The sequence below is a fragment of the Sardina pilchardus genome, chromosome 21 (assembly GCF_963854185.1).
Source record: "Sardina pilchardus chromosome 21, fSarPil1.1, whole genome shotgun sequence".
Lineage (NCBI taxonomy): Eukaryota > Metazoa > Chordata > Actinopteri > Clupeiformes > Clupeidae > Sardina > Sardina pilchardus.
The window spans coordinates 9,431,934-9,444,433 of NC_085014.1; the positions used below are offsets into that span (position 1 = coordinate 9,431,934).

At 45.1% G+C, this 12,500-nt stretch overlaps 1 protein-coding gene across 2 annotated transcripts in view; it reads left to right on the plus strand.

The window, feature by feature from the left end:
* Positions 1-12,500, plus strand: part of cplx2b (complexin 2b) — a 28,168-nt gene that overhangs the window by 11,117 nt on the left and 4,551 nt on the right. Inside the window, exons 1-2 of one of the 2 annotated variants that reach the window (XM_062524454.1) lie at positions 4,002-4,092; positions 6,540-6,710. In XM_062524454.1, the coding sequence (XP_062380438.1) occupies positions 6,680-6,710 (31 nt within the window). In that variant the 5' untranslated portion in view covers positions 4,002-4,092; positions 6,540-6,679. Of the gene's footprint in view, positions 1-4,001; positions 4,093-6,539; positions 6,711-12,500 lie in introns of those variants that run through there. The other variant, XM_062524453.1, reaches the window with a different exon arrangement.

The window sequence follows — 12,500 nt, forward strand, 5'->3', positions numbered from 1 at the left end:
TTGTCCATTGATTTTTCCACCTCCGAGCTGTGCTTTCCTAACTCATTAGGGCTAGGAGAAGGGTCGCTCTAGTAAAGGATCTCACCAGTCAAGCCACTGACCACTCACTCTCTCTCTCTCTCTCTCTCTCTCTCTCTCTCTCTCTCTCTCTCTCTCTCTCTCTCTCTCTCTCTCTCTCTCACTCACTGTCTCTCACACACATACACACACAATCCCTCATTTTCTTTTCTTCTTCATCATCCTCTCTCTCTCTTGCGTGCACACACACACACACACACACATACCATACACACACACCACACACACACACACACACACGCACATGAATAGATATTACTTTGAAATCTCTGTGAATCTGATGTCACAGTGGATCGAAACTGACCAATAATATCCTATCCCATTATCCCGTGGATAATGGGGAAACCCGCTGAACTGGACATCTCTGTCGTGATGGAGGGACACTAAGGCAATATCCCAATTATGTTGCTTTAACCATCAATCCAAAGTCATTTTTACTGGGCAGGTATCAGCACCGAACTTTTGAACTGAGAGTGTCATCTCACAGAATATAAATGACAGAATAACTAAACAGGCCTAGCTGTTTTGTCCTAAAAACATTTTTTTGTGTGTGTTTGTATAAAAAATATATTTGGAAACATATTTCGATTCCTTCAGGGTGTTGTTTGATAAACAAAGACTGCCAGATATATACACACAACCAACCACATAACAAACAAGCACTCACAAGAGTAAACGCTTTGAAATGCTTTTTGATTCCAAAATAGACACCTTCACATACAGTACTGTACTGCCCGTCCTGTCAATTATTCTCAGTGTCGGCTCTTTAATGTCTTTCTGCTGAGACAGACACATCTGTCCAGATGTAAAGTCAAGCGCAGATCACAGAGGGCGAAGAAACGATGCGGCCTAATTGGCGCGCGTGGGCGCGTGTTTAGATAGCACTATACTGCCGGGCGCATAAGTGACCGGTGTGGCGGGCGGGCGAGCGAGCGAGAGATGCCCTGCAGTTACCCTGCCCGCGCTCGCTGCTGAAATGGACGTTACGTAAGCTTTAGATTCCTCGCACAGCCCCGAGCGCAGAAAAGGGTGAGTCTCTCTTCTCGCTGTTTGCCATCGGTCATAGCTGAAAAGGTTGGAAGATGTTGGCAAGATATATCTTTTGTGTGCGTGTGTGAGTGTGTGTGTGTGTGTGTGTGTGTGTGTGTGTGTGTGTGTGTGTATGTGTCTGTGTGTTATATGATACCCACAGTATTTTAAGTTTTTTTTTTTCTTTTCTAGAACAGAAGTAATTTTGTAGCTCAGTGCCAAAACATGCTTTCGACATGTGTCAAAAGATGGCCAATGCAGTAAAAATGTAGGTCTCATGTTTGGGATGCACACTCCTTTCAAACAATTCATATGGCTCCTTTACATACTGTACCACTTCTATCCTCTATATCCTCCACGTCTGCCCTACGTGTGGTCTTTGGTATTATTTGCCTTCAAGGCACTACTCCCCTCAGTTTAGGGGTAGGATGAGGGTTAGGGGGGTTAGGGTTAGGAATAGGGTAAAGGTAGTGCCTTTTAGGGTGTGCTGCCTGGAAGGTGCCGTTGGGGGCAAAAAACACCATTGAGCCCCTACGTGTCCAATGCATACATTTCCTGACATACGCAATACATTCTCCTGTGTGTGATTTATGTAGAGTGCCTGCCATTGTCTAAAAATATGCCAACCTGCAGCTAGGCCTCTTTTTCACCGTGAGCTCCTGAGCCAGTATTTCATCATCGTCCTTACGCTGTCGATGCCGCATCACCCAGCCGAGACCTCGCCGCGTTCTCCCGACTCCGCCGTCCACACACGGAGCGTGTAGCGCCTGCAGGTTCTATGCGCCCTGCACACATGGGGCGTGTGTAACGTCTGCGGTTCTACGCGGCGGCCGAGGGGGCCCACTTCTGTCCGAGAGCCGCCGCGTTGGTCGCGTATGACGAGTGGCCCCATTTAATCCCATTAGATAGATCACTCTCCCCCTCGTCCAGCTGTACCCACTCCCATCTCACGGCTACCGTCAATAGATTAGATGGACTAATCAATAGGAAAGTATTGTGTTTTCTCCTTGGGCAGAGGGGGCCCTCCTTTTGTTATTGGCTGCGTGTGATTGGCTCTCGCTGCGCGCCGACTCTCGGAGAGATACGCTCCAACGCCACCTTTCATTTCCTCCCCCTCCTTTGATCAGAGACGCGATGGAAGCCACCGAGATAAAAGATATAACGCCGCTCTGGTCATCCGGAGCCGTTTTTTATTTTCACTGGGAAGAGAAGAGCGGTCCTCCACCGTGGCTTTTTAGGGTTCGTCGTAGGAGGACAAGCTCCCACAAGGGGGTTCTTTTTTAGAGAGACGATGTCAGATGTCAAAACAATGTTGAGCACCTCTTAAAAATATATAAACAAAACAAAAAAACTAAAGGAGTTTTGATGGCTTGAACTTTAAAGGATGTCTCCGCTGGGACAACAAGACAAATGTTTAGGCCCCCAAGCTTATTTTAGAGTGCTATGAAGCTTTGTGCTTCGTATTTTTCTCCTCTGATGTCAAGACAGGTCATCCAGAACACATTCTATTTGTTTATGTGTCTCGATGTTTGTTTATCCTTTTGGCTCCGTAATTGCGCTACCCCCATACACACACACACAAACACACGCACACACAAACACACACACACACACACACACACACACACACAAACACACACACAGACAGGATGATTAGGGAAAGCACTCAACAGGGCCTACTCTATTATGGCAGGCCTAGCACGCAGCTGAAACACCTGGGACTGAGGCTCTGGCGTGGGCCAAGAGAGATCCCTTGGCCATCACTCTACTGAGCGCCACAGAGGCCAGCCTGGAGAATTTACAGCCTGGCCTTTCAACTAATGTTCCAGCGTTCAGTGGTGGGCCCAGGCTTCAGGCAAGCCAGGCTGGATGGCTGGCTGATTGGCTTGCTTGGCTGGCTGGCTGGCTGGCTGGCTGACTGACTAGCTGGGTGGGTGGTTATGTTGGTGCTATTGAATAAGAGCTGAGCTTCATCCACAAGCTGGTGGGTGGATGTGGATGTGGGTTTGTGCGGACCTGTGCTGCTGAACTGCTTTTTTTTTTGTTCGGCAGCGCAGCAATCGCCTCCAAGGTCATGCAAGGGCATTTACACAATACTGCGATGAGCCCTGCACTGCTGTTTCACCGGTGTGCCCCTCTCTCGCTCGCTCTCTCTTCCCTCCCCCACCCCATCCTTTGCACACACACACACACACACACACACATTTGCTCCAGTCAATGCTGCCTCTGCTCTTCTGTGGTGAACATGACAGGCTCCTTCATGGTAATATAGCCTTTACAGAGGCACCGTATCAGTCAAGACACTGGGAGGGAGTATGGATACAGCCATTGTTCAGGCTGTGCAGATTCGATGGCAGTTTGGCCCTCAATTGCTTTAATTGATTCTCACCACCAGAAATGCAGTCATGCTTGACCGTACTAAGAGGAGGGAAACACTAACACAACAAGGCTTGTGGGGCCAGAATAGGTCAAACGCATGCCCCCCTTTTGAAGCTTAAGCAATACTAAATCTGACCTCATTGAGTAAATTTTTGTTAGGACAAAAACACAAGGTTCAGCCACTGACACGTTTTGGTGTCCTTTGGTTATGGTTTAGCATGACGACAGACATGGCAGTGGAGGGATAATGAGCATGTTATGAAGCTCTGTTGAAGTCTGCTTTTGAACGAAAGATTGAAGTTATTGTGCCCCTCATTGTATAAATATAGGACCTACAAAACCTTTATGATGTCAGTGTTAAGACTCTCTCTCTCCCTCCCTCTTTCTCTCTCTCTCTCTCTCTGTCAAACTCCTTCCTGTTCATACACCCCACCTCCATTCTACACATACAGAGGGAGCAAGAGAGAGTGTGTGTGTGTTGTCACAAATGATTGATCGTTTAACCAGCCCATGAAGCAGTTGACGGTGAAAGGGGTTAGCAACGAGAGACACTTGCGCTGTAGATCAGTGAATTTTGGACAGTAGCGTTGCAACAACATTTAAATGGTAAGAAGTGAGTTTGCGATTATCTGCTATTGTTTTGTAATTTCATTTCGTTTAAAGGCTTAGGTCGTAAATTGTCCGATAGCAGATTGCTCGCTTTTATGTCTGTCTGTTGCTTTATTCTGAGTAACAGTTGTTTACTCAAGTTGTGTTTTAGATAGTTGCATTTGCATTGTTTTATTCGTGTTCAGATTGTGATACATTTGCTCTGTGGTGTCGATCTTTTGTTTCTGGTAAAGCTATCGACATCCCTGGTTGTGTCTACTGCTTCTTTAAATCATAGCTTTTCATTCCGAACAAAGTCTGAGGTAAATCGTTTGCTGTTGTGCTGCCGGGGAAACCGTATCGGTGACATAATGACTTACTCGCGTCTCTTGGCTGGGAAGAGAAAGGCGTCAAGTGTTTGTTCGGAGGCATCCCCGGGGTAATGTTCAGTTAGTATCTGATTCAAGTGTGATTCGTGTTAAGCACAGACATCATCTGTGTCGCGGCTCACCGCCACATTTGGCAATACGTCAGTATATGTTGTGATCTCACATCTTGGCTGGTAGAATACTAACACCCCCCCCCCCCCCCCCCCCCACACACTCCTCAACCTTTCTGTGCGGAGCCGTCGTTTGGCTTTCGAAGAAGCAGTCGCTGTCCGCGGTGCTGAAACCTAGACTACCTACCGCGTCTTCTGGTTGCGAAACCTGCCTGCAATGTGTTGCATTGATGAAAAGTCGAGCGCTGTTTGAAAGCTTACAGATTGGAGGCAGGGCGCGCTGGTGTGCCAGCGATCATTCGTCCCTTCTTGACCGGCTGTAGTCTCCACTGCAGTGATAGATTTGCATAGGCTATGTTTATGAAAGACTCCTTCATGATTAATTAGGCGCTATTCTGAAATGCCGTGCTGGTCGAAGTCAGCTTGATACAGGCATGGCGCTTTGCGCTGTTTTTTTTTAATTATTATTTATGTGTCAGCTAGCCTATGGTCTCCATGCACAGTTTATTTTAAATGAAGTTAATGAATAACGCATATTATCTCACTATGTATGTCGGGAAATCAGTTAAATGACTTGTATGAGATGTTTCCTCCTCTCTCTCTCTCTCTCTCTCTCTCTCTCTCTCTCTCTCTCTCTCTCTCTCTCTCTCTCTCTCTCTCTCTCTCTCTCTCTCTCTCTCTCTCTGTCTGTCTCTCTGAGTGATAAAGACATTCCAACAACTTGACATACAAGTAGACCTATCAACAAATGAGCTTTCATTCTATAAAGACGCTGACATATTCCATCAGGGTAATGAGGTATTGACACGCTCCTGTCCCAATTATCACTCACACAGAAGCCTAGCCAACCGAACGGGGGGCTGGGTGGGAATACAGCAGCCTTCTTGCCAAGGGGTGCTTGAAGAGGGTTGTAGATTTTGACAAACGACAGGGCGTGGCTAAACCTACACGTTCAGCACAGCGCTTTCCTCCTAGGTTCGAGTCTGTCGATACCTGTCGATAAGCTACCCACGGTATCAGTCACTTACAGTAGGTACCCTGGCGTGTCTTTGCGCTAAAAGCTTGGTTTGGATTTTTTCTTTTAACAATCCACACCTTTAACAACCATCAAAGTTTACAATCCCGCTGTTTATTAACTTGCTGACTTCCAGATAACAAAAACTGGCATCATGTAAGCAAAAAAACAAAACAAATAAACAAAAAGCAAACGTGTGAAATGTGACATTTGAGTGATAGCCTAATTTACAGCCCATTGTGTTTATTTTCATTTTCATTGTCGTGTTGACATTCAGAGGTTCCTAGTTCCTCATCTGACTGAAATGTTGTGTGGCTCACTAACTTGGGACATAATGTTCCAAAAAACCATGGCGTCATTTTTATAAGGGCAGATATTAACCCCTTCAAGAGAGCATCATGGCAGCAGTCGAATTCAGTTGGCATTGTAAACGTCTCTTTTTTTTTCTCCAGCTGTCATCATAGCCTACCACATGGGGTAGCATATTGATTAGAAGTTTAATTTGTGCATTTTTAAGGCGACTTAAGCCTGTCAGTGTCTCCATTTCAGTGAGACTAACAGCTGGGTCACATCTCAATCACACAATAGATCAATCAATGATAACACATGGAGATGTCAGCCCTCTTCTTGGTTGTCTCAGCTCTCCATGCCACACTATGGAACAAATATGGTTAGTCTGAAAGGTGTTTCTTACGAAACTATAGCTTTGAATACGGCAGTTAAGATAAAAGCATAATAACTATCTTGTCATCAAGCCCACATTTGTGTAACCTCTTAACAGCATTCCATGAAATTTCTGCCAATATTTCTTGCAGCCTCCTTGCCTCCGGTGAGCCATAAACTGACGCACGAGAAGAGGCCATGTATCTCTTCGCTCCCTAGGCTGTCCTCGTCTTCGTGTGCTCCTTTAAAGCTCCCACTGATTAGTTTGTCTCTTGCCTTCCCCCACAGGAGCGATAGAGATTTATCCGGAGTGCAGCACATATTGACAGCAGCGAGCCAGTGCCAGGCCTCGGGGAGAGACAGAGGGCTACACATGCAACTTTCTCTTTAGCTTTTTTTTTGTCAAGACCTGAACACACAAGTGCGCCATGGATTTTGTGATGAAGCAAGCTCTTGGGGGTAAGTGGCACTGATTCACTTAATATCTCTGCATGTGTCAATTTACTGGGGGGGGGGGGGGGGCACTTGACTTGGACGGTTCACCTGCGGAGACGTAACCAAACCCAACACTCTAATGAGACATTGTTGTTGACAGAGATTCAATCGATTCTTCAGACTTAAAGTAGTCTAATCTGAGAATCTGAAGATAGTCTAATCTGAGACTGAAGATGGTCTAGGAGACCATCCAAGGGAGGTGTGACCATTTACTCTATTCAGTGCCATTAGTTTAAAATGGATGGAAGATTAAGATAGGCCACTGATGTGACGGATCATTATCGTGAGAAATGTTAACATTTCAGATGTCAAAGACAGCACTTTGTTCAAGACTCATACTGTGCCAGCTAATTAAGTTGCAAAAGTCAGACTCCTCCTAAAAGCAAAGAGAAGAAAATGCTTAAACAGACACTGATGATGCTTCAAATAGATTTTGAACAGTTGTTTCGTTATTACCGCTCTCTGCAGTCTGCAAGTGCTTTGCTGAAGCTCCCATTCAACCCTTAATGTTATCTCTGAGATTTCCCCCATGACATTCATTTGAGTCCACAGTCCCACTTTGCAATGCGCAAAGTATATTTCACACTCCAAGCTGTGTACGCATATGGTCATCAACATGGGTATACTTTGCCTAAAGGTCAATGAGCCCTTGAATCAATTTCCTGATTTGTATTCATCAGTAGAATGAGGAAAGGGTCATAAAAATAGATTTATTCCCCTACTGCCAATCCCCCGGAGCAGCCAGTGGTAGAAAATTGCCTGTCTTGAAAGAGCCCATGGTCATGTGACATCCCCTTTATGTCCCTTGTCATAGCTTTGCAGGCATCTGATTGGATCAAGCTAAGGGGGTGGGTAGGGTCCTTTCTCTGTCCGATGAGGAAGTGGATAAATTGAATAGTTGGTGTCCTTTAGTTCTCCTGCCCCAGGGGTAACTCCTGCCCCCCACCCCTTCAAACATGGAGAAAAAAAGCCAAGCCCTGATAAGTCATCATCAGTCATGGTTAATGTCCTTTATGACCAGCATGACTTTTGATTGGACAAAGACACATGGTTGAAGGTTAGACATGTATTTTTTCCAACCAAAAAAGTGAAGGCAATGTTATTTGGTTCCCAATGCCATGTGTAATAATGTGAAATATCATCATTTCCCTGCCTCTTCACATGTGTCATCACTATGGAAACTGTGGGAACGTTTGTTTTTGGTGTGTCTGATTTCCAGAGAAACGTTCTCAACAGTACAGTACATACATTTTAGACTATTTTTTTAAAAAAAAATCCTTTTTTTTTTTTTTTTTAATTCCAAACTTGTCATGGGGTTCTTGTGAAATGCAAAAGGACTTAACAACGGTCCTCATCCCTGCTCAGACTGCTTGCACAAACACAGTGTATTGCTGCTGCGCGTCTGCCAGCCAGCCAGCCAGGCGAAGGCAATGGCCCATGTCCTTTTCTCCTGTTCAGCTGACTGTGCAAAACAAGCTCCACACACACACACGGGCCTGGGAAATTGTTTGTCGAATGACTTTTGGCTTCCAGCATACATTAAGACCTTCCACGGAGCGAAAAAACCGGCACCATCAGACGCGCGGAGGGTGCTAGTGGGAGGCCTGTGATTATGTAAAAGGGAAGGGGATTGAGAGGCGAACCTGAAGCATGCTTGAGAAAAGAAAAGAACGAGAGAAAGAAAGAAAGAAAGGAAGAAAGACAGAAAAATGAATAGAACAGAATGACATGATAGAAGGATGGAAAGAAAACATTGACATGAAAAGGAATGAATTACATAAGTAGTGGCAGCCCTGGCACTTAACTTCAAAGTGACTCCATTGTCTGACAGGACAGTTGTGACCTATCTGTTAATGGACGAATGGAAGGCGAGTATGGAATATCGCCCTTTTCCAGCCGTTTCTCTGGAAGAGCGACAGGAACTCAAGGGGGAAGAATGGCCATTACTAGGAGGGACAATGTTCTAGAACATTCCATCTGCTACTGTAATGGCCATGCACAGCACGCCTTGTATTATCAAATCTTCATTAAAACACATTTTGACCTTTGCCACTGTAAATGCAATAATGCTGCAAGGCATCCTATTATTACCACAACTGATTTAAATGCTACTACTAGTAGTATTAATATCACTACCATTTCCTACTACTGTTACTACCACTATGAGGACTGTTACTACTACAGGCTGCATATTATTTATAATCATCACCACTGCTTCCACAAGTTGCTCCTGTGTTGTTTTGGTGCTTGGATTGAAAAAGAAGTCATAGTGGCATTGACCTATTTTTTTCCTTTCACCAAAGAATTGCAAAGTGCTTAATTCACATGCAAATGTTGTAAGCCAGCATTGCATTTGCATATCAACTCTAAATAGGGAGATTTTTTTGCTGTCTGTTCCTCCTCCTGATACTGTACATAAATGCTGCTATTAGCGTGCCTTCATCAGACAGGAAGCTAGTCATCCGCTCTCCGCGTAAGCGGCTGCTGTTGCGCTCGCTGGAGCGCCTTTGATGTAGAGCCAATATGGTGGAGCCACGGCAGCGAGCGAGCGAGCGAGGGAGGGGAGGGAGGGAAGCAGTCCGCGTGGCTTTTTAAAAGAAAAAAGAAAAAAGAAAACGACTTTGCGATTCTGAAAACTTCTGAAGCGGTTGCTTCCTCAGCCATTGTTGAGCCGGCAGGACGGATGGAATGATGAGGCCGTATTAGCGTCATCCGCGTGCGTAATGTAGGATGTTAGAATATCAATGCCACGGCTACCCCACCCCTCCTTCAGCCCGCTTTGTGCTATTTTATGTCAGATTCACTTTATGTAATCCCTATTTTTAACACGTCAACGTCTTGAAGCCCTGTATTCTGTTATGTAAAAGTTGGGGTTAGTGTGGCTGTTTTTGTGAAGAATAACAGCTAAAATAGTTTAAAATGCTGCAGGCGATACTTTCTGGAGACCCAGGATGCATAATATGAGGATGTATATTATCTGAGATAACAAAAAAAAAGCCTCTCCTTCTGGCACTGGAATCAGCAATAAAGTGTCCACATGTTTTGGGCATACTAATCAGGAAGTGTGCAAAGAAGTAAGCATCCTCCCTGCCCACCGGTCATTTTGTGTGACTAAGTTGCTGTTACATCGGCAGGAAAGAGTGTGGTGGCTCTCAAGTCTGGTGGAAATTTGTACTTCCCTTAGTGAAGTTGCTCAGTGTACCACCCCCAGAAAAGTTTACATTCCTAAGCAAACTTTCCGTGTTGGACATTATCAATCACTGTCATATTGATAAAGTTGCCCATATGTACAGTATATGATTATGTCCATTTCTGTGAGTATCCATATAGGCACGTTTAGTAATGTGAGTAAGAGCCAGACTTTGCTATAAACAAGAGGTAAGCGCTAAAACAAGATTGAACTAGGGCTGAACAAACAAGAACTGAAGTACAACGTACAGTCTTCTACAGGAAGTATAGGGCTGTGGGTAGGCAGGGGAGATAGATGACCTTGTGCTTCTGCAGAGAGTGAAAGGTTCAACAGTAAGAGCAGGGATGTTGATGTCCTGGATCAAGTTAATTATCTATTACGCAGCTCGCAGGGGGAACGGTGACCTTTGCCCCCTTCCTGAGACTGACCTCGCTCACGCACACGGCTCCCGAGGGATTGTGGGTAACCTGCTTCGTACGCCTCCTCCGAGCTCTCATCTGTCATTCCAAGGTGTCCTACCGCAGAAGTGCTTTTGCCAATTAAGGACGGGGGTCAAAGGGCACAGGGAAAACAGACAGGCCAGCAGGCTAGCGCCGGGCGCTCCTTCTTCCTCCATTTCTGCCAAACCCACACAGAGCGATGGAGGCAATTAAAATCACAGGTGATGGCAGTGCATCCATGCAGGAGGTAGATGTATAAGTTATGCATAATAAATGGCTGTCATCAATTATGAATGTGTCTTACCCTCCCTCCCTCTGCAACCCTCTCTCACTCTCTCTCTCTTTCACACACACTCCTCTCTGTCTCTCTCTCTCTCTGTCGCTCTCTCTTTCTCCTCTCTTTTTTTCTCCCTCTCTCCCTCTCGCTCTCTTTCGCCCATGCTTGCTAAATGGCCTGACCCCAGATGGTGTTTGTTCCAGTTTGTTTATTTTCAAATCCCCTCAGCTCATGCAGAAGCATGCTCGCCGACGTCGTGAGGTAACGTCTGAGTGCCGTGGCATGACACCCGGATGGGATCTCCAAAGTGGCTTCGAATCGACTGCAGATGACACATAGCCACTTTAATGACACTGGCCGTGTCTGCTGCGCTCCAATATCAGAATAATGAGAGGGAAGCATGTTGTTGTTTCCAGTGTACAGTATGTGGCTGGAGAGGAACGTAGGAGCTGATGCGCCACTCTGTAGTTAAGAAATGTAGACATTGAAGATATATACATAAAGGCCATAAATCACAAGAAACATACATCTGTGTACGTGTTTCTTTAGTGGCTCCGTAGAAATACAATATTCCAAAGCAGAAAACGAAACAAAAATTTGCTCACAGCCTTGATTTGAATATGAATATTTGTATTTTGTCTTATTGTCTGTCTGTTTAAAGCAACACTAAAGCACTTTTTTCTCTATCACACGCACACTATTTGTTTATCCAGCAAGTAAAGATGTCCACAGACATGGTGGAATATGTGGCATGATTTTATAAAAGTATGATGTACTGTATTGTGACATCAAAGCAAGTCAAATTTGTAGTTTCTTATGTCTCATTCCATCGTACTACAGATCCGCTACCCGATCTGGTAAACTTACATAGTGCGGTAGCCGATTGAGGGCCGTGAAGCGAACGCAGAAGTGCTGTTCACCACTGAAATGATTTTGGAAACATTATTTTACGGTACAAAAACACTAGTGTTGCTTCAAGTTGTATTAGCCACTGTGTTTGAAAAGCTATGCACTTGAATATTCTTTCATAAAGATGTGAAGAATAGTCAGATAGTATTTTTTCCCTCAGGGCATAATATTTCTGTATTCCTTTGCCAGAAGAAAGCTTTTTTAGTTCATATCGAGGAACAGGTCTATCACATTGCAGTCAGCGGTAGTGATACAGCTGTGTTTGAAAGCCTCTTCCTGAGAAAGCGTTCCCACCGACGGCTGCCTCCAGCCGCAACAAGCTTGGCCTGTGGCCAGAGGCTCTTAGTCTCCCAGAAACAGATCAATAGCCAGATAAAGTTTTCACTTCGCTGGCACATACATAATTCATATTCACTCAGGTGGTCCTGTATTTATGATCGATCGCCCTGCCTGAACAACAGCGGCTGTGTCAATGTAATGGCGGAAGTTTGTTAGTTGTGTGGCGGGGGGAGGGGGAAGGAGGGGGGGGGGGGGGCAGGCTGGGTCTGAAGCTCCTGGGTTTGTTCGGTGATGCCATAATCTTTGCTACCTCACACAACGTGGCGAAACGCTGACCACTGCAAACTGCAGAGATCTTTCATCACCATAGGAGCCAAGAGCAGTCATTTGGTAGCTGTTGTCAGTTCGACATTAACGGCGTTCAGCAGTCCAAGAACCTGACTTGCCCTGCAGAGCAATTACCATGTTCACTGTATATCAAAGTGAAAATTATAATAGTTTGCATTGGTATTTGTTTCGAATGACTAATTCACACACACGCATGCCTTATCAACAACAAATGGAATGCTCACGGCCATGTTTTTGTTGTGACAAGGGTTTTCTGGGTGAGTTATGAATATAAATAATTGCGAATGTAAAAAGTAGAAATGGCTCACATG